At 38.7% G+C, this 27635-nt stretch overlaps 7 protein-coding genes across 14 annotated transcripts; 6 read left to right on the top strand and 1 right to left on the bottom strand.

Annotated features, from left to right (window-relative positions):
• The first annotated feature begins 820 nt into the window (after positions 1 to 820).
• On the top strand, positions 821 to 3889 carry LOC143895559 (SKA complex subunit 1). Of its 2 annotated transcripts, XM_077402784.1 has the most exons (6): positions 821 to 892; positions 1342 to 1401; positions 2239 to 2359; positions 2729 to 2850; positions 2930 to 3401; positions 3565 to 3889. In XM_077402784.1, the coding sequence occupies exons 1-6, from the start codon at positions 836 to 838 to the stop codon at positions 3723 to 3725; spliced, it is 993 nt and encodes a 330-aa protein (XP_077258910.1). In that variant the 5' UTR covers positions 821 to 835; the 3' UTR covers positions 3726 to 3889. The 2 variants fall into 2 exon arrangements, with proteins under 2 accessions (XP_077258910.1, XP_077258911.1); XM_077402785.1 differs by lacking the exons at positions 821 to 892; positions 1342 to 1401 and adding an exon at positions 1732 to 1915 and having other exon boundaries at positions 3565 to 3884.
• Positions 3890 to 4020: 131 nt separating this feature from the next.
• On the top strand, positions 4021 to 7282 carry LOC143895558 (uncharacterized). The gene is made up of 3 exons (XM_077402783.1): positions 4021 to 4365; positions 4663 to 4935; positions 5053 to 7282. The coding sequence occupies exons 2-3, from the start codon at positions 4672 to 4674 to the stop codon at positions 6973 to 6975; spliced, it is 2187 nt and encodes a 728-aa protein (XP_077258909.1). The 5' UTR covers positions 4021 to 4365; positions 4663 to 4671; the 3' UTR covers positions 6976 to 7282.
• A 313-nt stretch (positions 7283 to 7595) lies between these two features.
• On the top strand, positions 7596 to 13125 carry Afti (aftiphilin). Of its 4 annotated transcripts, none has more exons than XM_077402781.1 (8): positions 7596 to 7774; positions 8132 to 8243; positions 8341 to 10223; positions 10383 to 10595; positions 10675 to 10821; positions 10903 to 10963; positions 11317 to 11347; positions 11570 to 11866. In XM_077402781.1, the coding sequence occupies exons 2-8, from the start codon at positions 8141 to 8143 to the stop codon at positions 11718 to 11720; spliced, it is 2589 nt and encodes an 862-aa protein (XP_077258907.1). In that variant the 5' UTR covers positions 7596 to 7774; positions 8132 to 8140; the 3' UTR covers positions 11721 to 11866. The 4 variants fall into 4 exon arrangements, with proteins under 4 accessions (XP_077258907.1, XP_077258905.1, XP_077258904.1 ...); XM_077402779.1 differs by having other exon boundaries at positions 7597 to 7774; positions 8341 to 10106; positions 11216 to 11347; positions 11570 to 13125; XM_077402778.1 differs by having other exon boundaries at positions 7598 to 7774; positions 11216 to 11347; positions 11570 to 13125.
• Positions 13126 to 13751: 626 nt separating this feature from the next.
• On the bottom strand, positions 13752 to 15111 carry LOC143895560 (uncharacterized). Of its 2 annotated transcripts, none has more exons than XM_077402786.1 (3): positions 14959 to 15111; positions 14631 to 14890; positions 13752 to 14550 (listed from the first exon to the last, which is right to left on the bottom strand). In XM_077402786.1, exons 2-3 carry the CDS (start codon positions 14835 to 14837, stop codon positions 13792 to 13794), a joined length of 966 nt encoding a protein of 321 aa, XP_077258912.1. In that variant the 5' UTR covers positions 14838 to 14890; positions 14959 to 15111; the 3' UTR covers positions 13752 to 13791. The 2 variants fall into 2 exon arrangements, with proteins under 2 accessions (XP_077258912.1, XP_077258913.1); XM_077402787.1 differs by lacking the exon at positions 14959 to 15111 and having other exon boundaries at positions 14631 to 14837; positions 14882 to 14887.
• A 237-nt stretch (positions 15112 to 15348) lies between these two features.
• LOC143895562 (peroxynitrite isomerase THAP4-like) lies at positions 15349 to 16758 on the top strand. Its single transcript, XM_077402789.1, has 4 exons — positions 15349 to 15490; positions 15574 to 15687; positions 15792 to 16289; positions 16383 to 16758. The coding sequence occupies exons 3-4, from the start codon at positions 15909 to 15911 to the stop codon at positions 16506 to 16508; spliced, it is 507 nt and encodes a 168-aa protein (XP_077258915.1). The 5' UTR covers positions 15349 to 15490; positions 15574 to 15687; positions 15792 to 15908; the 3' UTR covers positions 16509 to 16758.
• Positions 16759 to 17106: 348 nt separating this feature from the next.
• On the top strand, positions 17107 to 18052 carry LOC143895561 (peroxynitrite isomerase THAP4-like). The gene is made up of 2 exons (XM_077402788.1): positions 17107 to 17644; positions 17735 to 18052. The coding sequence occupies exons 1-2, from the start codon at positions 17243 to 17245 to the stop codon at positions 17849 to 17851; spliced, it is 519 nt and encodes a 172-aa protein (XP_077258914.1). The 5' UTR covers positions 17107 to 17242; the 3' UTR covers positions 17852 to 18052.
• Positions 18053 to 19108: 1056 nt separating this feature from the next.
• On the top strand, positions 19109 to 26462 carry LOC143895556 (uncharacterized). 3 transcript variants are annotated; one of them, XM_077402776.1, is made up of 5 exons: positions 19109 to 19367; positions 19908 to 20174; positions 20277 to 20339; positions 21676 to 21838; positions 23111 to 26462. In XM_077402776.1, exons 2-5 carry the CDS (start codon positions 20092 to 20094, stop codon positions 26003 to 26005), a joined length of 3204 nt encoding a protein of 1067 aa, XP_077258902.1. In that variant the 5' UTR covers positions 19109 to 19367; positions 19908 to 20091; the 3' UTR covers positions 26006 to 26462. The 3 variants fall into 3 exon arrangements, with proteins under 3 accessions (XP_077258902.1, XP_077258901.1, XP_077258903.1); XM_077402775.1 differs by having other exon boundaries at positions 19109 to 19467; XM_077402777.1 differs by lacking the exons at positions 19109 to 19367; positions 19908 to 20174; positions 20277 to 20339 and adding an exon at positions 20749 to 21309.
• The last annotated feature ends 1173 nt before the right edge of the window (positions 26463 to 27635 follow it).

Below are 27635 nucleotides of genomic sequence, written 5' to 3'. Positions count from 1 at the left end.
TTTTACGTTAGAGAGAAAAAGAAAAAAAGATAAACTGTGCAAGAAGTTCAGCTTAAATAGAATAGACCTATTTCAGCTCCGCCATGATGGGCTGCGTTCCAAAATTCACTCTAGCTAACTAAAATGCTATAGTGTGCGTGACGTAAACTATGGTACTATTCCGAACGCAGCTAGTTAACTAAAATCTATAGTTTACGTCACGTACACTATAGCATTTTAGTTAACTACTGCGTTCGGAATAGCACCTATACATATAGATTTTAGTTACCCAGAGAGTGAATTTTGGAACGCAGCCATGGGATACCGGAAAAGACGGGTGGTCACGTGACAAATGTGGAATTGACGCCGTTTAAAATATTCGTGCGTGTATATGTCGAAAAACAAGGTGCTATAACGAGAGATATAACGTCTTTCGTAGGCAGGTAAAGCGAATTAAACTGGACAGAAAAGTCTTATATATTGTTTTGCAAAGATTAACGAAAGAAATTAATTAATAAAGATCTGCGAATGAGCGTGTATCCACGCACCACTGAATCGCACGTAATGTGGAGGATGCATATGCTCATCGCTCATCCGTAGATCTTTGTTAATTAATTTCTTGTTGGTTATCGCGAAAAGTCGCAAATCGGTGTTACGTTTATTTTCAGACGCTCTATGTACTAAGCCATCAATTCCTCAACGATATGCTGAGATTAAAGAGAGTCCTCCATTCTACTATATTATTACTATAGAGAAGAGAGAAATTTTATAACTTGGATTCCTTAAACTAGGGTTGCAGACAGGTCAGGTTCCTCACACACCCATTATTACCGACTTTCTGATTTGTTTATTGCTAATGGAGGTTGACTGTGTCAAACAACAAATAGTTTTCACAATCAACAATTTTATCAAGGTGATTATAAGTGATATATAGAAATACTTACCATATACATATATAATGCATTTTAGGATTTAGCAAAGTAAGATTATTAGATTAAATGGTCAAAATGATACTCGAATACTGCGTGCCAGGAGAAAGGGCGTACATCAATATCTATTAGAGTCCAGCCCATAAGCTTGGAATCCTGCTCCAATTTAAAAGTATGGTAGTTAAGGGCCAGTGATATGATCGGTATAAGTTTTAAATAATTATTAAATATATACAATATATAAATATTTTAATGTAACGAATACTGTATTAACAGTATTATATCATGCTATCCATTATATTTTTAACCATACTGTGAATATTTGATCTTACATTACTTGACTGGGATACATTTTCCAATGTCATATCTCAATTTTCATTTTCTGATGATTTACAATTAAATACAGATTGATAACATTCTGTATATCTTTTAGACAAAAGCAATGGCATCATCCATCTGTGACATCAAAAAGGACAGCAAAGTGACCAAACTGGTTAGTATATATAAAGGTTTATGAACATATTTTACATCTCATTTTCGTGCGGTCTTAAATTATTATAAATAATTATTGCAAGTCAACATAATTTAATATATGGAGGAGTAAAAACCATAGTGGTATAAGTCAAAATTTTTAAGATATTGATTCGTGTGTATAGCTGCAATCTATACAATATATAAATTGGATCTATGCACACAAGTCAATATTTTAAAAAATTTAACTTACACCACTGTGGCTTTTATCCCTCCATATGTAAGAATATACGTATAATGCGTATTTAAAATGGCGCCAAAGTTCCCCACTCACATTGAGCAAATCGTTTCGAGATTGTCCCATAGTGGAAAGTGGAGCTATAGAAGCTGTTTTTTTTCCGAGAGGGTTGTGACGAGGAAACAAACGTGAAATTGAAATTTAAAATAATACGGCACGTGGCTTGAAACAATATTATTTTACATTTGTCGATAATATCTGATAATAAAATTCCGACAAAATAAAAGGGGGAAAAACGGTACGTTACGATATAGCAATTGTTTCCTTATTAGGTTAATGTAAGTGTACAGAAAGTAATATAAGTTCGGTTAAGATATATATACATATATATGTATATATATGTTTGTACACACATTTTTTCCTTATGGAAAAATGCTACAGAAAGATTGACAAATATTACAGTAATTGCTAGCTTTGTGTGCTTTTTTCGTAACTACAATAGCTTTTTCCATAAGAGATCACATACATGTGGTGGAATATGTACAGCTTTGTATGTATAAAATATTTTATACATACGAAGTACAAATTGTGTATATTAATTATCTGACGTAATTTTTGCAGCAAGTTATGATTGACGAAAATAGACTTACAAAACAGAATGAGAACGATAATCTGGAAGAGATAATTAATAAGCAATTCGAGAAACTTCTGGAACTCAACAGCGCCACAGTGTTAATAAAAGGTACATTTTTTCCACTTTTATACCTCATTTATATTAAATAAAATTATAACAATACATTTGCAAAGTGGCAGCAAGTTTAATTTGAATATTGAAATCGGTGCCTATATATGTGTTTTCTGTGTGGTTAGGTTTGTATTTTCCTTTTAAACTTGCTGCTCATAAAATAAAAGCAAATTGATAAGAGCTAGAAATGTAAGCATTAAGTTCGTGGTACATTTCTGCTGTCGTTTTGCAAACATTGATGTAATTAACGGATTTTTCGAATTTGTTACCAAGAAAATTTGTTGCGTTTGATAAAATATGTTTTTCTTAAATTTGGCTAGTTGAGTAATAAAACATTAATTCGCAGTCGTGTTTTACGTTTTACAGGCAAGCAAAATATAAAGGATGAACTTCAGAGAGCGCGCGAGGAAGTATCGCAACTTGGATGTAGCATCAACGAAATGAAAAATCAGTTGAAAAGAATGAGGGAACAGAATTGTCGTTCAAGGGTAAGTGCCAAATTATTCCCGAGAATTTATTTTTATTCAAGAATTGGACATGAATTAGAATGTCTTTATTTGCTTGAAGGAATTATTGAAGTTAGTTGAAACTTTGGACAAAAGAATTCTCCACCAAGAAAAGAATGTTCCACCCGAGCTCATACAAGGCTACCAGAATGCAAAAGTCTCTCCTAATATGTTAGGGTGTACTGTAAATTCAACGCACCAACTGTCGGAACAAATGCCGAGTAGCACCAAAAGGATTGAAAAGCAAGAAATTGTGAAAGATTGTAAAAGAACGCTTTTCAACGAACCAGAAATATGTCCAACAATATCATTTATCACTGAAGAAGAATTAAATAAAGTACCCAAGTATATGATCGGGAGGCAAACAAGTAATACCTTGGAGACAATTAATAACTTTATAAGTGGTATAAATCAGACACTAATTGCGAAATATACGATTTTATCGTTGGGGAAGGCTGCCGCTCAAAAAAAGGGTGAAATTAATCTGTATTTACATTATAAAAAGCAGGAACTCGATATCCAAGAAGAAAATCGTAAGTTAATAGTTTATGTTAATGTAAACACACATATTTATAAATAACTGTAACAGTATGTAAACATAATAAGTACTGCATTTAATGATCGGACGAGAATTCATACTTTCAACGTGGTATGGATGTTGGCCACTGTATATATCTATATTAAAATAATTTTCAGGCTACCTCTACTTTTTCACAGCTGAGGATTATTACAGACAAACGAAAACAAAGATTGATAAGACCAAGTTAAACTTGATACCTGCATTACGCCATTGGGGGCGTTTACGAGAATGCAGGGTTAAAAATGAATTATTCTATGTTATATTAATTAATAATTAATGATCTTCTGAGAGTGCCTTTTTAATGTTTCTGTATATAAAAGAATATATTCTAATACTGATATTACTAACACAGTTAGAATCTTAGAGTATACGGAAATAAAATGTATAAAATAATTACAGTATTTTTTAAAATACTAATATTTTTGTATACAAACTTGTGTCAATTTATTATAAAAAATTTCCTAAAAATACAATAAAATGTGTGAATTGTGTTACCAAAATTATAATCACTTCTTTATCTTTGACAAGATTAATTTTTCAATCTTTATTGATTAAATATTTTTTATTCAATTTTTTTTCAATGAATACATATTTTTGTTCAATTCAATGAATAAGTATTTGTCAAATTCTAGGTTCCCTTTTTAACGTAATATGAATTGAATAAAAAATATTTAATCATATATATGTATAACCTCGATATCTCTGTCATTTTATTTGCAATTTGGAGACAATAGAAACAACAAACAGTTTCATTTGTTTCAGAAGTAGCAGGCAATTATTTCTAGTTAGCTAACTGATCTGTTTGTTTGTCTTTGAAGAAGCTGAATCGTGGTAGCAAGAAAATTTACTATATCAAGAATATTGAGTTTGCCATGAAAGAATATTTGAATATTTGTGTTCTTTTCAAAGAAAAAAAGGTAACCTGCTCTATTTTTTTATTGAAATGCTTTAAGTATTTTTTTTTACAATTTATAAAATAAATTTGGTATGATCTCAATAAGCATTATAATTTTATTTTAGATATTTTATTATAAATAAAAATTGTAAAAATTGTAAAATGTTATTAAACAATATCTACTGTAATTCATAGATGAGAAATATATGTATCATATATATTTTATGATAGTATCTTATATTTTGCAAAAACTAAACATAATGGTTAAATATATAAGTGTTTGTAATTGATCATTACGTTGTGTGAACTTAATTTGCAGCGATAAAACATGTTACAAGCAGAGTCAATTAGTACATTAAGTGACCACGAAGATGATATTGATGATTTGGATGGTTCTGTGATATGGTCCCAAGAGGAGCCACTTTCTTCCAACGAGATATTGGAATTATCGGCACAAGATGAAAAAGAAAACAGCTTATTTGCATTCTGTCGATTGTGCGCTGGTCAAACTGCTAACCCAATATATATTTATTCTGAGTTTGGAGAATCATCGAAATTGGCACATAAAATAAATACGTGCCTAAGCATTAAAGTAAAATATTTTTTATTAAAACTATTTTGTAAACATATATATACCGCATACCATGATTATGCATATATGTATAATGTTTGTAAATACGTATATTTTACATAGCATAATTCTTTGTAGATTAAGAAGACAGACCCATTACCGAAACAGCTCTGTTTGACCTGCGTTGAGAAAGTAAACTGGTGCGACAAATTTGACACACAATGCATTAAAGCGGAGGAAATCTTGTCAACGATGTTAAAGGAGAAGCAATCTTTTAATATTTCCAATGGATTGTTTTCCGACCAACAATCCTGTCCTTTATGCGTAAAGGGGTTTATGAATGTATGCGAAGAAACATTCCAGAATACAAAGGACATGGAATTATACGAGAATGATATAATTTTAGAAAGCAGTGATGAGGAGAACATATTTAATAACGCAAAGGTCAATAAGGAAAACGGGAATCGTTCTATCACATTACAATGCCTAGGAGATAGACAGACATATCTAAAGTGTGGAGCGTGCATGAATCTCTATCACACCGAGGAGACACTGGATGGTCATAAATGTAAACCCAGTGTACAGAACACAACGAAGCCATATAAGTGTCCCATATGCGACAAGACATTCATGTTCGAAGAACGATTAAACTTTCACATGCAATTTCACAAAGGCGCGAAAGCATTATACTGCGAGGTCTGTAAGATAACGTTCGGCAAAGAATTGAAGCTATTTTACCACTATAAGAGGCAACATTCTAAGGAGAATAGCGTCTCATGTCTGCAGTGTGGAAAGTTATTCGAGGATCAGGAGGCGCTCCGAGTGCACGTTTGCGTCGACGGTAAGAATCGGCCTCATATTTGCGAAGTGTGCAACAAAGGCTTTTTCGACGGCTACACTCTGAAGCGTCACGTAGTGACGCACCTGCCTGAGAAGCCCTACAAGTGCTCGGAGTGCTCGAAGAGCTTTACGCAGAAATCGAGGTTGAACAAACATGTCGCGAGCCACTGCATAGTTATCGAGAACAGCCAGACGGTCTGGAAATGCCTTCAGTGCGGTGAAGTGTTTATCTCTTGCGACGATGCAGATATTCATTACAAGATAATACACGAGGACAAGGTCACGCTGATCGAGGAGTTGCTGACATCGAAGCTGTATCATTGCGAGTTTTGCAACAGCCATTTCACCAACGCGGACAATCTGAAGACTCATCAGAAACATCATGTTGTCGAAAGACCTTATACGTGTAATACATGCGTGGCAACTTACAGATCGTTCGCGGAAGCTGTGTTACATTGGAAGGAACATCCCAGGCTGTTTAAAGTTCTCGTCGTCTTTCTATGCGAGGTCTGTAACAAGGACACGAAGGAATTATCCCTGCTGTACAAACACAAGCAAAACAGACACGCCCGCGCGTCCAGATTGTCCGAGTCGGGCGACGCGAAGTTCATCTGCGAACTCTGCGGAAGTGTGTTCGACAAAAGCGAGGATGTACAGGATCACGGACGAGATCAATGTTCCAAGTTTCCTTGCGACATTTGCGGCAGCCTGCTGCCCACGGCGAACTCCTTGAACGCGCACAAAAGGCGGCACAACGGATTGCGGCCGTACGTCTGCAACATTTGCGGAAAGAGTTACACTCAGTCCAGTCACATGTGGACCCACAAGAGATTCCACATGGGCATCAAGCCTTACGCTTGCGAGTATTGCGATCAGCGTTTCACGATAAAACCGGACTTGGCGGATCACGTTAGGAAGAAGCATACGAGGGAGAGGCCGTTCAAGTGCGAGGTGTGCAACAAGGCATTCCTGACCGGGTCCGTGTTTTATCAGCACAGATTGATACACCGTGGCGATCGCAGGTACAAGTGCCATTACTGCGAGAGGGCCTTCACCAGAACGGAGGCCTTGAACAACCATATCAAGATACACACCGGAGAAAAGCCACACTCGTGCGACGTGTGCGGCAGATGCTTCAGACAGAAAGGAGACATGAGGAAACACAGACGCACCAAACATGCCTCCGAACAAGATAAATCAATTGAGAATTGTCAGAATTAAGTACGGGACCATTAGTCTTTCGTTTTTACAGTTGCGTTTCAATCATCATACCGATAAAGTTAACTTATATGTACGCGGCAGTATATTTATGCATATTACCGATTATTAGTTCTCTCAATAAATAACAAAGTGCTCCGAAAAATGTGATACTATAACATTTATTGTACAAGGATTATAAAATAAAAATAAGAATATATAATTTACACATTATAATTAATGTTATACATATACGAATATATATGTTACATTTTGTGTATAATATCCATGTATTAATATATCAATATACGCACATTAGTGTAATGTTATAATATATGATATAATAAATTATACTTACAAAATGTATCATTAAATAATTGTTTGTATCGTCGGATATTAAACCATGTAACGTTGCACCATTCAAAAAATTATTATTCCAGATTATTTATTTATTCATCTTACATTGCATTTTATTTCGCGTTGACCACACGGGCCGATTTTGAACGGCCGCGAGTGCGCTGACGCACGGCAGGTGCGCGCCGTTACGTCGCGCACGCGCCCGCGCCCGCGCCCGCGCCCGCGCGCAACGGAACTCGGAACAGGTGATGTTACCCCCTGTGTCACCGTCACCGTCATCGTGCATCCAATCGTCACGCACGGACGAGCTACGAGCTGCCGCTGGTCGACCCGATACCTGGCCACATATATACTGTGACCTGACTGTGATATAATTACCGAGGCCCGTCGCGCCCGTGCACGCCGCGATGACAGTGTCGAGATAGAATGACGGGCATCCCGAGGTCCACGGAGCGGATTATACTGGGTACGTGGTGGTAGGTAGCCCGAGAGGCGAGGGCGAGAGAGTAAAGACAACGTCGTCGTCGCGCGAGAGCCTCGCCTCGGAGAGCTCTGCCTTCTCTCCGGCCACGGGAAAACCCCCCGCGAGTCCGTGTCCGAGAGTGCGACTTAACCTTAACGCGTTTGACATATGTAACGGAGTGCGTGCATGGAGAAAGGATAGGCGCAGTGTGTAAACAAAGCCCGTATACGCGACCAAAGGTGGTCAAATGATTCCGAACGAATTATCTTCACGCATTATTTTAACGAGGGATTTTATCATTTTACATCTTTGTTTAATTTCGTTGATGTTTGTAAAAGATAAAACGTGTTGTTGAAACAGGAGAGAACCATGGCTTTCCCACCTTTAGTCAGCTCAACGCCACCACCCTTAGACAACTTCAGAGAGTCTGATGAAGATGAATTCGGAGACTTCACGACTGGTGGAATAGATGGTATTTATATAAATTGGCAACTATTACGTATATAGCAAAATTACATTCCATATTACGGCGCGTAATCGTCTTCTAATTTGTATAATTGTTATTGTAGGTCTATCCGCTTCATCGGGGTCCCCGCAGAAACTTATTACTCCGATACAGACCCCAATAGCATCGCGGAACGTATCTCCTAGAATAAACGGTATTAACGAGTCACCAGTATTGGATAATCGCCCTAAGATAAACGAAGCCTCGAAATGTGGCGTTATCGACGATCTGTTGATCGTCGAGAAGGCAGAGAACAATGTGAGCCACGTAAGATTGAAGGATAGAACGGATAATAGTAACGTATTGGAAAACAATTTTAAAGAAGCTAGTACAACAGAACACAGTCTATTAGATTCACCTAGGAATGGCGAGTCGCGTAATGTTGAGACTAGTAATAGCGTTGATCACGTTTGTACTCAGAATGTTTTAGCTAAGGAGAATTTTATTGATACGGATGTAATTAGTAGCAACAATAGTAGTTTAGCCGATAGCGTAAAGACAGTCAGTGAGCAGGAGGGATCGTCGAACGGTTTGGAGGCGAATGACGAGGTCGAACCCGTGAGTCTGGACTTGGAGGATCCTACGAGCACGCCGGACATTCTGGACGACGATTTTTACAATTACGAACAGTTCAAAGATTCTACCGAGTGGGACGACGCTGTTTGCGATAAAGAGATGGATGTAACTGTGACGGTTCTGCAGACGGATTACTTGAACGACAAGCCTAATTCCGTGGACACAGAATGCAACGTAACGGACGAGATTGGAGAAACTTACGCGTCATACGGCGAGAATGAAACCTGTGTCAATGATACTAATGATAAATCTGCCTTCATCCACGATGAAAGGACAATTTCCAGTTTTGTTACCTCGCAAGAACTTAATGTAGACGGTACCAATGTTTTTAGACAATCGGACTGTGAATTCAGTATTCAGCCGAAATATATAGAGATGTACGATGTAATATCCAACGCTGACGCGAGCAATGAGAAGTCGAGTAAAAGTGTAAACGATTCTTTCAACTTTGATTTCACTTTCGACGAGGATGCTGTGAGAGAGGAATCAAATCTAGATCATACATCCGTACATGATGAAGACATTCACCTTCATAACTCTAGTAAAAAAAGCGACGCGAGTACTTTTGCTAATAATTTCTGCGATATAGCCGATGTAAAAAATACTATACAATCAAAAGAAAGCGAATATGTAGCCGTAGAAACAAAAAATCAAACTATTCAAAAGGTAGATGTGAATGGGGCAAGCGAGGAAATTTTCGCTTATGAGGAAAGAGAGTCGAGTAGTGAGGAAATACGCAAACAGTACATTCCGGAAAATAGTTTTGACGCACCCGATCTGGATAATTCTGACTTTACAGAATTTATGGAGCACAGAGATTTTGACGATGCGTCGGAGTTGACGAATAACTACAATTCAATATCCAGTAATAGTACATACGAGACAGTACAAACTCACGATTTACATACATCTTCATCCGACGCGTCTTGTACACAAAAATGTTCACCAATGAAAGGAGCTTCACTGCCATCTACTAATACATCCCTCGACTGTTTAAAGGATAAAGTTAATATTACGAGTACCGCGGGCGAAGAATGTGCCACATATGAAAGCAAAAATTCTGCAGTATATTTTAGCGACGGCGAATTTTATGATTTTCATTTACGAGCGAACGAACCGGCAGCAACCGAAGCGCGAGAGAAGAGTTGTCCCGAGTTCGAAAGTGCGGACAACGAAGATGACGATTTTGGCGATTTTGCTAATTTTTCGAGCACGACGGTAGAATGGAAATCTGACGATGCTGAAGGACTGAAGGTACCTGACGACGACGATGATTTCGGAGACTTTAGTAATTTTGAAACGTCAACCGATGTAGTAGAGACACAGCAATTTAGTTTAAAAGAATCTATATGTCGGATAGAAAACAAGAATGTGAGTTTAGGAATGTTTGTGTAATACAAAATTACTAGTAGTTTATTAGAGTAACGAGTGTATTGCTTTGATTTAGATTCTTAGTCTTGCATTATAAAAAATATAAATGATACAATTTAAATATATTTTAACGTTTTAATTTAATTAAAACAATTTCAGGTTGCGAACAAAATAGAAGATATAATAACAAACATGTTTTCCGTGGTTTCTGAATGTCACGAAGTTGAGTTGAAAGCCTTAATAGATAAGACAGATAAAGTTTGGCAGAATGTGAAGAGCGTGGAAGAAACCAATGCCCTCACTTACCAATGGGCGAATAGTAGTAGTAACAATGTTCTCTTAAATGCTCTTGGCATCGATTCTCGGAACATTGTAAGTATGCGCAACTTGCTCATCAAGATATTTTATACATTTATGCACAAAAAAGTAACAATGTTATATAAAATTAAAGTTATTTGGACCGAGATGGAACCCGAATATACCAAGATTTGCTGCAAATCTCGGCTTTACTCCGTTAGAGCCAATTAAAGCTACTGCTGAGCCTCACCAGCTTTCTGCAGCTAATACCAGCAAGACACAAGGCGCGGCTTGTTCAGATGTAAGTTGAGACTTTATTTCTGTGTGTGTAATATACGTAAGTAATATTCGTATTAATTAATAATTGTAATAATCGTATTAGGAAGTACCTGCTGCCCAATTTGATTGGAATAGTTCTGGCCTTGTAAATCCTCTAGATGCTAGTAAGTATTTATTGTAGTTACGTGTGTTAGCTTGATTAAGATATTGCATTGAAGAAAAAACATTGCTACGTGTCTCATATTTTGTTAAATGGATATTAAATTATCACATATATATATATAACGAGATATAGAGAAAGAGAATATTTTCTGAATAAGTATCTCTTGTATTTAAAAGTAGTATGGTGTTGTCTTATAACATATAGACTAAGTGTGTTAAATGCTGTCCTAAATATCGCGAAAATAACGATACAGGTGGTGGTGGGTTATCCGCTCTTCTGCCTCTGGATTTGTTGTGTCCGTTTGATCCTCTACTAACACCTCATTGCTCCACACATTCCGAATCCTATCATCAGTCATCTTGCTCAACGAACTCCGTTTATTACTGTAAGTGCTCAAACTGTAATGTCTCTGTCTTTGCATACATGTATATATGTATATTCATAACTCTTGTTTCAAGTAGAAAAATATCCTTTCTGTACTAGAAATTAAGTAGCCTCCTCTTATCTGCTTGGTTTTAAACGTTCGTAGTATTTTCAATATTATTGTATCCATAATTCTACTAATTTATTTTAATTAATTATCAATTTTTTTATTACTGGGGTACAGATCCACTAGAAGCAGTTATGCAAGAACCAAGCGGAACCAACAGTTCACTAAAACATCAAAAATCGTCTCAGACATCCAAAATAATAGAACCATTGCCAGGACCATGCACAATAGAATGGAAGAAGAAGACCGAGCAAGATTTTGGAATTAAGCAGAAGAGCAATCCGTCGCATCGAACACTGAGAAATGTCCCTCTGACCAACAATAAGTCGTTTCCAATAAGCAATAATACATCCAGGGTACACGAGTATCACAGAAAGATGTCGGTAGGTAAGAAAGAGAACGTGCAAGATGCGGAACACGTGGTTATGGACCGATACGGGCGACCGATGACCGTGCAAGCCGAGACCGTGAAAGTTCTGAATAAGTTACCGGACCTGTCGTTTTTGAACGCGAGATCTTTGTTGTTCAATCGCGAGCAAAGGCAGATCGTGCCGGATCTCGGGGCTATGATAAATCGGAAGATGCCCGGCTGAGTAACATCGGTCTGAATGCGAGTTTGAAAGGGTAAACGCGAGAGGAAACTTCCCAGAGAACCTGTTGCGAGCTGGATGTTTCTAAGTGATCCATACAATCAAAAACGTACTTCTGCTACCTTTCAAACCTGTGTTCAGACCAACCTTTGATCCAACCTTGGCTCTTCCACATCAGGAAAGGATAACGAGACGCCACGTATGAAAGACACTCCCATATTAATCTATTCGCTTGCGGCACCGAGCAATGCACTTCGACATTCCGAATCATCATTGTTTTGTGATTTTGTAGCGCTACCGGTATTGTTACTGATGAATCCTTCAAAGTCTTTACTTTGTTGCGCAATTACGATTTAATGTTGTACTGATCATTTCAGAAATTATGGGACGTAAGTTGTTTTGTTAACTCAATAGTTATGTAATCTTTATTAAAGACAGTTTTACGTCCTTAATTAAATAGATATAAGAACTCACACATTCGGCCATATTCTAGTCTACAGTTCTTAATGATAATTTATGTATTATATATTAGAAGAGATTCGTTCATGTATATTTTCGACGATAATTGCAGCCAATTAAGCAGCGCCAGAGTATTGTACTCGTTTGTATCGCATTTCAAATTTATCTACTAATATTCTGGAACTACTTTTAGATGAGCAAATCTGAATATTCGAGTTATACATTCAAGCCGCGCGTACTTTGTACGACGTTCATCTGTTACAATTTCAAGCAATCATAAATATTCCCCAGTCATATAGGGAACACACATTAATTACCCAAAACTATATACTAATCGTAAGTCAATTATCGTAGAATGAATCTGACGAGATTGATATCTGTAATGAAATCGTCGAGTGATAATACGTTCAACAAATTCGCTTGATGCTTTTATTGCACATTTTGAATTTCTACTGTGGAACGCGATGTACTTAATTATGTAAATCTCGGCATTTGCATATTGATCATTAGAGCGAAACGATAAATATTATTACCATTATTCGTTATTTATTAATGATAACATTGTAATATATATTTTATGTAAAATATTGTGGATAACATTAACACATAGGCAATCTTTGATGATCGAATAGTTGTTACTTTTCTTAACCACCTTTATGAAATCGTACGATTTTTAAGATCCTCGATCTCATTCCCAATTTCCAATCCTTGAATTCAATCTTTTATAATAACCAGGACAATTTAAGTATTAAAAACACAAAGCAATTATTTCATACAATCATTTTAATATAATTATATTAAATATAAAAGAGAGAATTTATATATTTAAACATTGCAATACCACAATTATTTCATTAAAATACTTTTATTAAAACATACTCATCATTTTACACTCTGTTATTTTGAAATTAATAAAATTCTTTCATTATTTCAGTATGTGAAAATATATACTTTGTTGTATAAAATAGTAATAATCATAGTATACGCAATTATAATACATAATAGTTGCTCTACTTTGTCAGAAATACAGTTAAACTTTCATTTGAATATATTATTGATTATCGCATAATATAATAAATCTTCTGATATAAAATTATATATATTTTCTATTAAAGTACTAGACTAGAACATTTTATTTAAAAATATAATAATCGAATATGTGCACTAGTAATTTTGATATATAAACATATAGAAGTTTTTTATAAAAGACTAACATAATTCATGAATTATGTTAAAAAAATTTAGTAAGGAAACATAAGGAAGAGAATGCAAAATATATTGCTTTTGTCACTAGGAAAATATATCCTCCTCAGATTCTTCTGAACTCTTAAGGGCCTGCTTGGATTTTATTGTATCATCTATGTCCATGTTTTGTATATTTGCTATATTGCCTTTGCTTGTTGAAGGCTCAGGACTTGTATCTTCACTAGAAGAGAAACGTTTTTTAAGAATTTTCTCACTACTCTTTGGTGCAACTTTCTGTTCATTCTCATAATGTATCTTGTGTATTCTTGTCTTAGATGATTTAGTACCATGTACTTTCTTATTCTCCACCTCTGATCCTTCGCTCTCATCAGTGGTTTTATCGTATACCGATTGTGTCGTCTTTTTGGCACTATCTAAAGCTTTCTGAAGCTCTCTGTTTTTTTTCTTCTTTGTATTTAAAAGGAGAAAAAACTTCATATAAAGCTCTTTCTCCATAGTGGTTTTTTTATTGATCAATTCTGTTATAGATGCGATCAGGTCTGTGTTGGTCTTGTTTAAATGCTCGTTCTCGTTCTCCAGAGCCAGTGCTCGCTCTTGACATTTTTTATACAGTTCTAACGACTGCTTTAAAGTGTCGGAAAGAATTAATATATTAGACAGAGAGTGTACCACAATTTCTCCACGAGTGAGAATGTTTTGGTGTTTCCATGTGAATGTATCGTCCTCCAGAAAGAACTGTATATCGGCATTTTTACCAGAGAATGCGTGTTTCGTCTTCTCCAGATACGTTTCAAAGGATTCGTCCAAGTGACTGAGAAAGTAATTGGCATCCTCTATACACATCTAAAATATTGAGATAACTTTTATAATACACGTAAATATATATACTGTAAAATAAATAAATAAATATATTAATTCTATACCTCGCCACTTAATGGCACTGTGCATGACCTCAGTATCATTATTTTGAAACACGTATCCTCCCATTCTGTGTATAGGGTGAACTCGCTCTTATCCACTTGATTCTGGAGCTGACTTACGCTCACGTTAATCATGATATTTCCTTCCGATAATCCCGAAAAAATACCAGGCAAATGAGGGGTCATGAAAGGCATTTGATGTGCAATCATCTGATGAAGACGCGACGGCCGGCGACGGTGATAACTGATATCACATCGTTAACCTATAATGTGTTGACGCACATTATCAATTTTTAATCGTACCTCGAATTATTTATAAGTACATACAAACCTGATCAACAGGACTCTTCTTTTCCTTTTGACGACAAGCTCTATTCTCGAATAAATAGCACTAATACACACTTAATACCACGGTCGTGTATATACACGTGGTCGCGTGGGGGGTCGCGTGTCATATTAGATAAAAAAAATATATACGCAGTACTCGAGTACTCACATGCGCCTGCGTAGTATAAAAAATTTCTTTAAATTTGAAAATTTTTTAAAATCCAAGAAACAATATGTATGACATTAAAGCAATAAAAACTGAGGTTATATTACGACTCACGACACAACCGTGTTCACAAATACTTATTTCTCATCAAAAGTGGCGTGATGAGGTCGTCGAAGAGTAAAATTAATAAATCTCATTTCTCGCCAGTGAAGTGTTTAAAAACGCGATAAATAATTAAATCCAACAAGAGACGAGAACAAGTTGATATTTGATGAATATTCGCCGGATAAAATAAAGACTCGTGATAGGGCAGCCGACACAGCGTGCAAATGTAAGGATAGAAGCAGATAGAAGTTTCAAAACGTTAATTGTAAGTTGTTTTTTATTTTCCCAACGTTCGTCTCTATTGCAAAATTTAAAGACTAATTTAATAAAACTGAACATGTTTTACAGGACAAACTAATGGGGAAGAGAGAATCTGTACTCGGAAGCACTGGTCTTGCCTTAACCTTAAATTGCCTCAAAGTATCAGCTGTATTAATATATAAAAGTAATATACTTGACAAGGTGAGAATCGAGCTCATTATTAATCATTAAGAACTCAATTTTATTTAAAAAATTTAGAAAAATAGTATATATATCTTATTAATTATGTTACACCTAATTTGCAGATTTCGTTGAGTTCCTGAAATTTTTCAATTTAAAGTCGAAGGACTTTACCACTAAGTTCCTACCTAGCTCATACACTTTCCTGATATATTTAGAGTATATGAAATAATAGTGAAATCATGGAACGTGTACCATTGCACAAAGCATTAGAACCGTTGGCTTGGCTAGAGGGAACGTGGCGAACGGAGAGTCAAGGCAACGGCAAATACCCGACGATCAAAGATTTTAGCTATTACGAGGAGATAAGCTTCGCGTACCTGGGGCAACCCATGTTCAATTATACCACGCAAAGCTTTTCCAATTCGGATTTAAAAAAGCCGATGCATCGGGAGACAGGCTTCTTGAGAGTAAACCCGGCAACTGGTGAAGTAGCTCTTATCTCGGCACATAACTTTGGTTTGACGACCATTGAATGTGGCGAGGTAACTGACAAAGCCATCATCTTAAACAGTACTGATATAACCAGGATGAAATGGGCGAAGGGTCCTCATGTAACTCAGGTACGTTTAAATTTTATCAACTTAGTTGACATTTATGTAAACAACAGCTTAAAATTACACAATTAAAATAAATAATTTTAAATTTTATGACAGATACGCAGGGAATTTAAACTCAACGATGATTGTTTGGAATATGTGCTTTACATGGCGACGTCGAATACTCCAGTGCTGACCGAACACTTACGGACAAAATACGTGAAAGTGAGCGAAGAAGTATAAAAGAATGTGAAGAGCAAATCAATATTAAATAATTTTAATTCTACTACACGTTTTTGAGTAATAACTATCATTGATTTTGAATAATAATTATATTAATTACTATAATTTTGTAAGCACCATGCGTGAATAAAATTTTAGAACAGTGGAAAATGTGCATGTCGAATCAATTGCTCACTTGATAATTTACTGCAATTGTATGAACATCCGTGCACATTGCATGACGAATGTATTATATAGTAATTTCATCACAGATCATAGATTCCATGAAATTGTCAAAAGTTATTCATTCGTTTGTTATATAATAGGGGTTTAAGTCTGTTTTTTCCGTTATAATAGCTTTAGGTCTGTTTTTTTCCGTGATTGCGTAATATTACGTTTTCTGCTATTGATACATGTATATATAATTAAGCATAGGAGAGAAAAAGAGAGAAGATGAAAACACTCTAAAAAGATCTTTAATAATACATGCAGCCCATGCAGCGTACGTGTTTACATCGATGGCCGTTGCGAGATAAGTGTCGAGTGATTCGGTAACGTTATAGAGTGCATTACGTTGATAGCATACAGTTTCGTGTAGTAAATAAGACTCGGAAACGGTGCAAAGGTATAAAATACTGGAAATTTCGCGCTACGATCTCAGTATAAAGTGTGGCCTGTAGTTGGACGTGTAAGATACGTAGACGAAATCAGGAGCCTTTAAACTATTGGACTGCTGACTACAACAGACTGCAAAGATGCAGATGATGACTATCTTGCCACTGCACGAGCTGTTGCACGTATTGGCCTGGTTGGAGGGCATATGGGTAACGGATGACGTCGCAGAGGCCTCGTACCCGACCATGAAGCCCTTTAACTACTACGACATGATAAACATCACATCCATCGGTCAGCCGTTGTTCAACTATGTCGCGCAGAGCTGGCATCCGTTAACGGGGATACCGCTGCATCGGGAGACCGGCTTCCTGCAGATCTTACCAGAAAGCAAAAAAGTCGCCATTAGTCTGATTGACAACTTAGGAATCTTCACTGTCGAGGAGGGTGATCTGATGAACGACGACAACGGTACCATCGATGTGAGAAGCACCAATGTACTGATGACGGACGCCTTTATGCCGTCTTTTTCTCCTGTAACAGAGGTACGATCGCGTTTCCTCCACAAATCTCGCACATTGATAATTATGTAAGTGTATAATTACTCATTGACGTCAATTTTTTTCCCCACATAGACACGTCGAGTGTACAAACGCGACGGCGACAACTTGGAGCTCATCTTCTACATGGCGACGTCGAAGACACCCGAGTTGACGGAACATTTGCGTGCAAAGTATAAAAAGGTGGCATAAAGATATATGTGCAATATATCTGCAAAGGATGTGTGTGTGTCCATGAGAAGACACGAAAGTAGGGAAGAATCTCTTAAATCTATGAATTATCATGATTATTTTTGTAATTATTTAAATACGAAGCAAAAGCGATATTTTCGAGAAATATGAAATTGTACATGTATTCCTCGATGTAGCTAATAAATAGCAACATAGACTTAATTTATTAATGCAGCGCAGTGTATTCGTTTGCACACATTGTACGCCTTCTCTTATTTCGTTTTTATCAAAGTGAATCAACTAACAGCTAACTGGAAGGTTGGAGGGGTCGGGGAATACGATATCTAGAAAATTTGCGACTGGCACGCGACGTGACCGCATAGAGAATGCATGCGCCAGAGATTGCATCCTTAAGCGTATCCTTTCACGCTCGATCGATGGAATTTAGTTATATTTCGTCGCTAACTACCGCAATGTGACTTTTATTGATTGCGATATACTTCGGCATTGCGATTACGTCGGAATTCCGTCGGAGTACCAAAAGTTTCTATCACGTTATACATATCTCCGTAAAATAGAATTAATGGTACAAAATCGATAAAATAGAAACTTTTTGTATAGGTATAATACTTTTCTACTTTTTATAGTATTTTATAAATAATTTATAATATTTTATGATGCGATAACAATCGATAAATCCATTTTAGTCTAACTCCAAGGACCTTCTTGCGTTAAGAAATAAAACTCTGATTTGTGACAAAAGTTTTTGCATTAAAATTTAACGATTAATTTAACGAATTCGCATATTGTGAAGAATTTAACAAAAAAAGCAAGACAGCCTACACGAATGAAAGGGCTGAATGGAAGAAAATTGTTAATAATAAAGGTTGCTAAAATTCCCTCATCCTGATGTGATCCAGAGGAAGAAAAATTTAACAAATTAATAACGTTAAAAGCGTTTGTTTTCTGTGAAACTAGGGCATTTATAACTAACTGTGAAGATCGGTAACTTGATTTTGAAGAAAAAAGAAGATTGTAAAGAAGAAATTAATAATTAAACTTCTTATTTTTTTATATGTCGAATTTATAATTGATTGCTTTAATTTATATTGTTGGTACGAGGATTCGAGTTTGACTTTAACAACGCGAAAAATCACGATTGATTGGAAATGATAATCGTGCGGGTAGAGTCCACACTACACACACACGGTGGAGAATTGGAGAACGCGGGCCCGTATTTCGTAACATCGTGAAATTCAAGATAAACGGCCGCTGCTTAGTCGCACGAATTCGCTCGGTATAAAGGGGGTGAAGGGAACGTAACACCTGCGTGTTTATCCGCTAAAACAGCCCCGACCTGCCAAGGCGGGCTCGACGATTCGACCGCGACAGTTGCTCGCCGCGTCGGCATGACGAAGGATCGTTTCCTCGCCCTGGAAAAAGCCGGACGTATCGAACTCAAATACCGAATATTTCGCGCACGTCGACTGTTCGTTTCGTTATCGCCGGTACCGCTATCAAACGCGAATAATTCAGGGTAATTCGAGGGTCCTCGTGACGCGACACTCGAGTTCTCGCTCTAATAATTTAATCTCCGTTCGACTCAAGCTTATCTCATCATTTTTGAATTCAAATAAGTATGCGCTGCATTAAAATCATTATCATGTTGAATCTTTAATCTCCTTTCCCTTCTCGATCGCTTTTTATCCTTGCTTTTTTGGCTCGAGACATATGTCTTCAGTTCTCTTTAAGCAACGTCCATTTTTACGATTCTAATATTCCACGTTCTCCAATGACTTTCATTCATTTTTAATATTTCTTCACTTAATCTTCCTTTCTAGGATCTTCCACTTTTTCATTTTTGTCAGAACGTTACAGACCTCGTGTTTCTTCCGTCTTTTCTTTTATTTTACAGAATCTATATATATTTCTTACGAGAGGAGATTAACGTAATTTGATATTCACGGGGGTTGTTGAAAAATCGAAGAGAGTAAAAACGCATTTGCGCACGCGTTATTCATTCATTTCTTCTTTTTAATAAATTCTTCTTATCATTCATTTCAATGTCCTTTATTAGAGATGCCTAGAAGTTGCTCGAATCACGATTATTATCGGCGCCGCAAGACTCTGCCGTCTTTCGAATCGCATCGTACGCGAACCCGAGCCTCTGTCGCGCGAAGCGTTTGAATCGATTGTGCGTCGATCGCCTCGATCTCGATGTGCACGATCGTCCTTCGACTTCGTGACCTCTGAAACTCTGAATGGCGCGCAGCATGGCACCGCTTTACGACGGCCACGACTATTACAGGAGAATGTTCGAGCTTCAGGAGAAGCTGCGGAAGAGGCAAGTATATAGTCGCTACCATCCTGGAATAGTCACGCGAACGCGCGACTATCGCGGGACCATTGATTGTCGATCAAACCATGAACGTCGCGAATTTTCCAGTGAGGAGGAGAGGATACGATTGGAGGAGAGATTCAACGTGCTCATGCGAGATTCTCGTAACAGGTAAGTGCAATTCGCCCGTTCGGGAATCCGAGAACTTGAAATCCCCCGATTTTGCCACGTTGGCAGATTTAAATTTGGAGCAGAGAGTCCAGGTCACAATGTGACAGTTGTGACACTATCATGATTGTAGCGAAGTTAACAGTGAACCGTAGTGAAGTTCGCTATATATATTTGAAAAATTAACAAGCAAGTAATTGCAAATCTTTTGGTCGAAACATAACTCATTTATGTGTACTAATTTATAGCTTAATGGAATCTAATTATTATATATTTATTATTATTAGCGCACTTTTATATTCTATTATTAATTAAGGATCAGGAAAAAGCGATAAGAACGAGTAAAAAAACATAAATAAAAATATCAAATTAATTTTGATTTTCGAAGGATAGCAACAGAGTTGCTCTTTCAGATGCTTCAGCGATCAAAAGATTTGCAATTGACGCGAACCTACCTTGTCTGGAAGCTATATTTTTTGAAGCCTTATACAAATTTCTCTGTTTGAAAATGTTAAAATGAGTCATTCTAACGTATTGCCTAGTGCAGCAACGATGTTGTAGAGAAATTACCTGAAATACTCGATATCGATCCAATGGCAGTACGGTTTTACGGAATGTCACGATCAATAAACGCCACGAGCGCAATCTCATTCCCGTCGACATATCTCCCCGGTCGGGACGACGCGGATTTCTTTCTCTTTCTCGTTGTTTACGCGTCCCGATTCGTGTCTGGTCGAGATATCCGAGACATCTGATCGATCGCGAGAACAGGATAAAAATGTTCACGTATTTTATGTCGCGCGACAGTGCGCGTCTCCGTTTTTAAGGGTGATGCGTTAGTTATATTGTCGCGAAGACTTAGGCGACTACGCCACCGAGGTCACGAAAGTGGGCTTGATCGTGAGGGCAATCGATCGCTCTTTAGGTGTATATATATTTTCACGTATTATACATACGTAATTTTTGAAAGAAGGTAAATGCGTATGAGATTACCCAGTGTAACGTGTATAATCTTAACCCTAGAACGCACAAGTCATTTTTTTTACTTTTTAACTTATACTGGGGTCAATATCGACTCAACGCTTTTTTGATCGTAAAACCGGTCCTACAGAGATAAAGCGGCTCGGTGGCACATTTCGCAATACATCTGAGCGTTCTAGGGTTAATTTATTAACTTTTCAAGTGCAAATGACCAAACTATATATTTGTAGAACTGACAATGTTATAAATATAGGTGAGAGAGAAATGCAAGAAAGCGTCTTCTTAGCCAGCGTGTTATTCTTAGAGCTTAAACCTGGCCACTCAACGGTAGCTCGATCCATGATTTTTTTTATTTCAGACACGACGTCTGTATAAATCGATTGCGTATGAGGTACATACAATATCTGGAGGAGCAGCGCACGAGGGATGAGAGGAATCACAAGCTTCTCGCGGCGTTGGACAAAGTTATGAACAAGCTTGCACTGATAAGCGCGAAAAAAGACAGACTCAATGTTCTCAGAGTGAGTGTTCATTATTTGATCGGAGAATCTTTAATTATTTTATAGAGAAATTGCTTTATTGCTACACACACACACACACACACACACACACACACACACACACACACACACACACACACACACACACACACACACACACACACACACACACACACACACACACACACACACACACACACACACACACACACGCACACACGTACATTATATATTTAAACTTAAAATTGAATCTGACAAACTTTCTATATAATAGTTACTCTAGTGCAATAAAAATAAAGCGAAAAAAACACCAATAATATTCAAAAATTGCATATAAAAGGAAATCCTAAATAATTTTACATTTTAATCTTGTTTACGCCCAGCAGCATTTCGTAGCCATGAACTTCTGACTGCATTTAAAGCTTCTGATAAATCGCTGTTCGGAAATTTTAGTAGCATTACTCCTAGATTAAAAGTACAATAAAGAGAAATAAATATTCCGCGAATCTCTGAGTTACCTATAATATTGTATAATAAATTAAAAACTTTGGAAGACGGAATACTTGAAAGAAGATAGAATACCTTGAAATAATTCCCAAAGTTTCAAAGCATATGTATAATTTTTCACATACATACAAGATGGACAAAATACAGCGTTATTTACTCACGCTATATTTTGTCCACCCTGCATGTATGTACATAATTTTCTTAATTTTATACGTGTCGAAAAATATGAATGAGTTTATTTGTAACCAAAAGCAGGTAAAATCCTCATGTCCGTTTATTTATAGTAGATAGAAATTAAAACCCGTTTAATTTTTTAATATTCCATATATTTCAATTCAAACCTATAAATAATCGATCGAAGTTGTAAATGCTATCGACGTCTGATCGACGTCGATCTGATTTGCTATTTCGATCTGGGAAAGCTGTAGACACCATCGACGTCTGATCGATGTCGATCCGATTTACCATTTCCCTCTGGGTATATCTATCGACGTAGTTGTAGTGCTTGTCGATATGGTGTCATTAAATGCATAGGACATCTTAGAAAGAATAAGTTCTGTCGGAGAAGTTGCAACATTCGCACAAATGGGTAATTTAATCGGGGAAGAACATTCATTGACAGTTGATACTGGAATGTTGCACGTTGTATAAACACTATACGATAATGTGGTCGCGGGTATTGTTTTTGTAAACCTGTACGCCAACACTGCGCTGCATGATGGAAGTCTGTATTCCGACGTCTCTTCTTGTATCCGCAACTTCAAGAATGTTGACTTTTTTTTTCAGAAACAGTATGAAGCTTATCTACTTCGCGCTTACGCCAATCACCGGCCACCCGGTAGCGTCACCGGAGATAGCGGCATCGCTAGCCAGAATGAAGATAAATACCCGAAGAAGACTGTCACGATGGCACATCCTGATTTAACGAGAAGCGTTTCGTCACCGAGAGTGCATCCGGGGGCGCCTGATCCTCATTCGAGTCAATCAAGGTTTATCTTCGCGTCCAAGTTCCACGATCAGATTACTGTAGACGCCTCGTTAAATAATCCTCCTCCGATCTTGACGGCTGCGCCATCAGGTGCAACCCTCGATGTCGATCATCGTCAGACGAGTGCTCTACGCGAACCGCATGTTTATGCTCCCGTGCCGAACGCTCATCAATATCAGCGGATGATGCCATCCAATTACATCGGAAGTGCGCCTCGTAATCTTCAGCATGTCCCGGACATTCGCGTTTCATATGCGGAAGCGCCGGTCTCATCGCCAATGGCACCTTCGGATAACATGCAGCCCCATGCTGTCCCTGCTAACCGATTCTTCAGGGAGCACGTGGAATCAGCACAAGCCGCGTCCGGTCTCTCGGCGACCGCGCGGTCTCCCGCTGGAGATACCGTGCGATATGAAGAGACGTCACGAAACCTGCCTGCTCCACGTCAATTCGACCCCTTAACATTACTTCAGTATCCCAACGCCAATGTATTGTTGTCCGATCCGCGATTACAGGGAAGAGAGTACGATCCGTCCGATACCGCGGCCATGGGTCCGACTTTGGTGGCCGGGAATACGTATCGAACGGGATCTGACGTAAATGTCGCTAATCAAGTCGGCCCGCTGCCGGGATACATGGACTATATTCTGGCGAGTTCGCATCAGAGGTCCGACGACGAGGGATCCATTCGTTCCATCACCAGCGACGACCTGGACGGTCTGATAAGGCGAAATGAACGTTTTCTGTGGGGCAAAGCGGATGTTGCCAAGACACCGCACCGATCGCCGATCGCTTCGGGAGTAGACAGCGCTAATCTAAACGAGGACGACATGACGGCGATAGTGGAGAACGAACTGGATCGATATATCAGCAACATTCGAAAACTCCATCGGGAGCACGGCGTGCAGAGCTTGGACGAGCTGGACCACGAGCAGAACACCAGCGGCGACTTGTTGAACGTCTCCCTGTCGGAGGATGCACTGGAGCTTCCGGTCGAGGACCGGGCGAGGAAGGAGCGGGTGCCCGAGGAAATGGGCAAGATCCTAGCACTGGCTGGCGATCTCGCGTCCAGGACGGCGAATCTGAAGGAAGTTACGCGAGATTCAGCCGGGCAAAACGGCGGCGGTAGCTCACCCACGGAAGTCGAGGACGGAATTAGACGTCGCGAGATTGCGAGAGGCGACGCGTCGGAGTTTAAAGGGAAACGCGAGGCTGAAGGACGCGCGACATTGGCGAGAAACGAAATTAGAGATGACGTTGCGACACACTCAGCGAAATTAGAGCAGGAGATTGCGCGCGGAGACGCGGAGATTGCAAAAGAGAGCTGGAATAACGCGGCCGAGTCGCGAGAGCGCGATCGAAAAATATCTACTACGAAGGAAAACAAGGCGAACGAGGAAATAGCCACGAGTGACGAATTACGAATCGATGATCCGAGAAATGCGCTGAAGGAAAAAGAATTCGATCTTGTAACTGGTGAAGAGTCGAACATCGAAGGTCTGTTCGATGCCACCGAGGAACTGGCACCATGGGATCTCGCGAGTGTGCAGAAAAAAGTTCGCGAGTTACGTTTAGACGATTCTGATGGAGACCGAGCGGTGGGAAAAAGTGTCGAAGAGGAGATCGCGAACTCGCGTGATTTGCCACGATTCGAGCAAAGCGGCGTGAATGGCGAAGCGGAGAACGCGCGTCCTTCGCAGGATACGCTTCCTCGCTCGGAAGTGGAAAGGAAAGGGTTGGACGCGACTGAGGTGAGCGAGATCGAGGGACAAAACGAAACACATGGACCTATCGAAGACGTTGAAAACGTGCCTTCTACGGTTTCGAGTCAACAGTCAGCCGGTGAAGCTAAGGTCGCGTCGCAGCCAGGTGAGGAACCTGGCGAACCTGGCGGAAGTGACGGAAGAAAAAAGGATAACGTCGAGACGACGGAGCTTCGAGTCGACGAGCAATTCGAAGGCGTGGTAAAAGACAGCGACTACAGTGTCGAGCAAGGCTATGTCGAAAATCCGAGCCAAACGCAGCAGTATGAGCAACAAGATGAAAATCAGCAATATTACGACCCAAATATGCAGCACGAAGCTGGTAACGAGGAGTACGAGAGGTATGCTGATCAAGGATACGCTCAAGAAGGCCAGGAATACGTCGAGTACGTGGAAGGTCGGTACGAAGGACAGTACCCTGAGGATCTCAACGATCAACGGTACCAACAGTACCCTGACGCGCAGTACGAGCAGGATCCGAATCAGGCGTACGATTACGGCTACGACCCCAATCAGGAATACGGGGATCCCAGCCAGCAATATGACCCTAATCAAGAATACGAGAACAATCCTGACAATCAGGCGTACGATTACACCGAGAAACTTCCCTACGATCCCAATCAGACGTATGATAATGCGTACGAACAGGAGTACAAGGAGCCCAAAGAGGAACAGCGCAATCCCGACGGTGATGTTGAGACTCGCGCGGAAAAGCCGGAAGCGGAAGAAGCCTCGCAGAGACAGGCGGATCCGGAGTCGGAACACAAATCGGACGGTGACGCGGATAAATCGCAGCAGGCGGAAGCCGTGAACGAGGCGAATCAGTCGAAAAAGAAGAAGGACGCGATCAAGTCCCTGCTGGATTCAGACACGGACACAACGATTGAACGGAATGTTTCGAACACGGAGAGCGATTTTGATTTCAATTGAGATATGCGTCTAGAGGACGTTGAATTTGTTGAAGAAAAATTGCGACAATGAGATCTCGTTAATGAGATCCTATACTTTAACATGACATGAATGTTGGCGATCAAAACAGATGGATATGAACAATGATTCTGATTTTGATTGAAATACGCGAAATGAGAGAAGAAAACACAGAGTTGATTAGATATGAGTGAAGATAAACGTCTGCAGTGGAGACAAATGTGATTCGAGGAAGAATGCGATTAAATCTTGAATAAATTTCAAAAACGGATTCAGTTTATACGAGAAATGCCTGGGATATGGACAGTGAATTTAATTCTAATTACAGTTTCAATTAGAGCTTACGCGCGAAAGCTGTGTAACAAACGGAGAATAATTATATTTACGTCCGCGTTTCGCTCGCTACCGTAAATATCATATTTACATATGTGTAGGCGTAGAATAAAATGGTGAAACAAGATGCGAGTGAAAATGTCCGTTATTTCGTGCACCTATATATTTTCGAACCAAGCTTGCAATTTAATTGGAGTATAATTATACATCCGCAAATGTGCATTTACAGTCACAAAAAGATGAATTTGTTGTTATGAGATATATATAAATATACACTTGATACGTTATAAAAATTGATCGTCGAAGTTAATATTAAGAAAAAGTTTGCGCGGACGAGATAAGACTATAAATTTGTTCAAGATTAATTAACTTTTAAGCGTCGTCTACAATACACGGAGTAAGCGTGGAGTAAGGAGTAAGAGTAGGCATTAAGAGGGCTATTTTCGGTTTAAGAAAGCTGGCGTAAGGGCGTAAGCGAAATAAATTAATTTTATTTCTTACTCCTACTCTTATACTGCTCTTACACTTATGCCCGATCTACAATAGCTGTAGTAAGCTGTAGTAAGCCTCAAGCCGTAAGAAATTGACCAATCACAGTCGATTATTCTCCTCACATTCGCCTGTAATTGGTCAATTTCTTACATCTTGAGGCTTTTACTACAGCTTACTACAGCTATTGTAGATCGGGCATTACGCTCGGTCAATCAGGACACAATGCTTACTATTGCTTACTCCTGCCTACTCTTACTCCTTACTCCACGCTTACTCCGTGTATTGTAGACGACGCTTTATAAATTTAAAGCAACAATGCCAACTCGAAGGCTTCTTTAAAGAATCGTTTGAAAAAAAATCAGGTTTCTTCCGTTTCGTTTTCTCATCCAAAATACATGCGCTATAATATATGTGCAAACCAATAAATGAACATGTTCGACGAGTACATTCATATTTAATAATAGTAATCAATCCGCATATGTCAATCCGTTAGAGACTCGCAGCGCGTCAATCACGCGAGTCGGCAGTTATAGATTACTTTTTCCACCCGATATTTTTTTCATGCAAAATTCCAAGATTCTGGAGTTGACGGTTTACGGTAAACCGGTCCAAAATCGCTCGTCAGCGGCCGCCCCAAGCTTTTTTTTTTTTATAATTTACGCGCTCATTTAAATATTTTATGCAATTTGCCACAGGACACGTACGAGGACCCTCGGTCCCTCGTGTCCGTGTCCCATATAATTAGTGCAGCACAGCGACCAGCGACCAGCGACGCGTGTGGCGGCCAGCATGGATATCGCGCGGTATG

Source organism: Temnothorax americanus, unplaced genomic scaffold, assembly GCF_048541705.1.
Source record: "Temnothorax americanus isolate GAGA-0224 unplaced genomic scaffold, ASM4854170v1 Scaffold16, whole genome shotgun sequence".
In the NCBI taxonomy this organism is placed as follows: domain Eukaryota; kingdom Metazoa; phylum Arthropoda; class Insecta; order Hymenoptera; family Formicidae; genus Temnothorax; species Temnothorax americanus.
The sequence above is the reverse complement of the archived record's forward strand: the minus strand, read 5'-3'. Positions and strand labels throughout refer to the sequence as shown.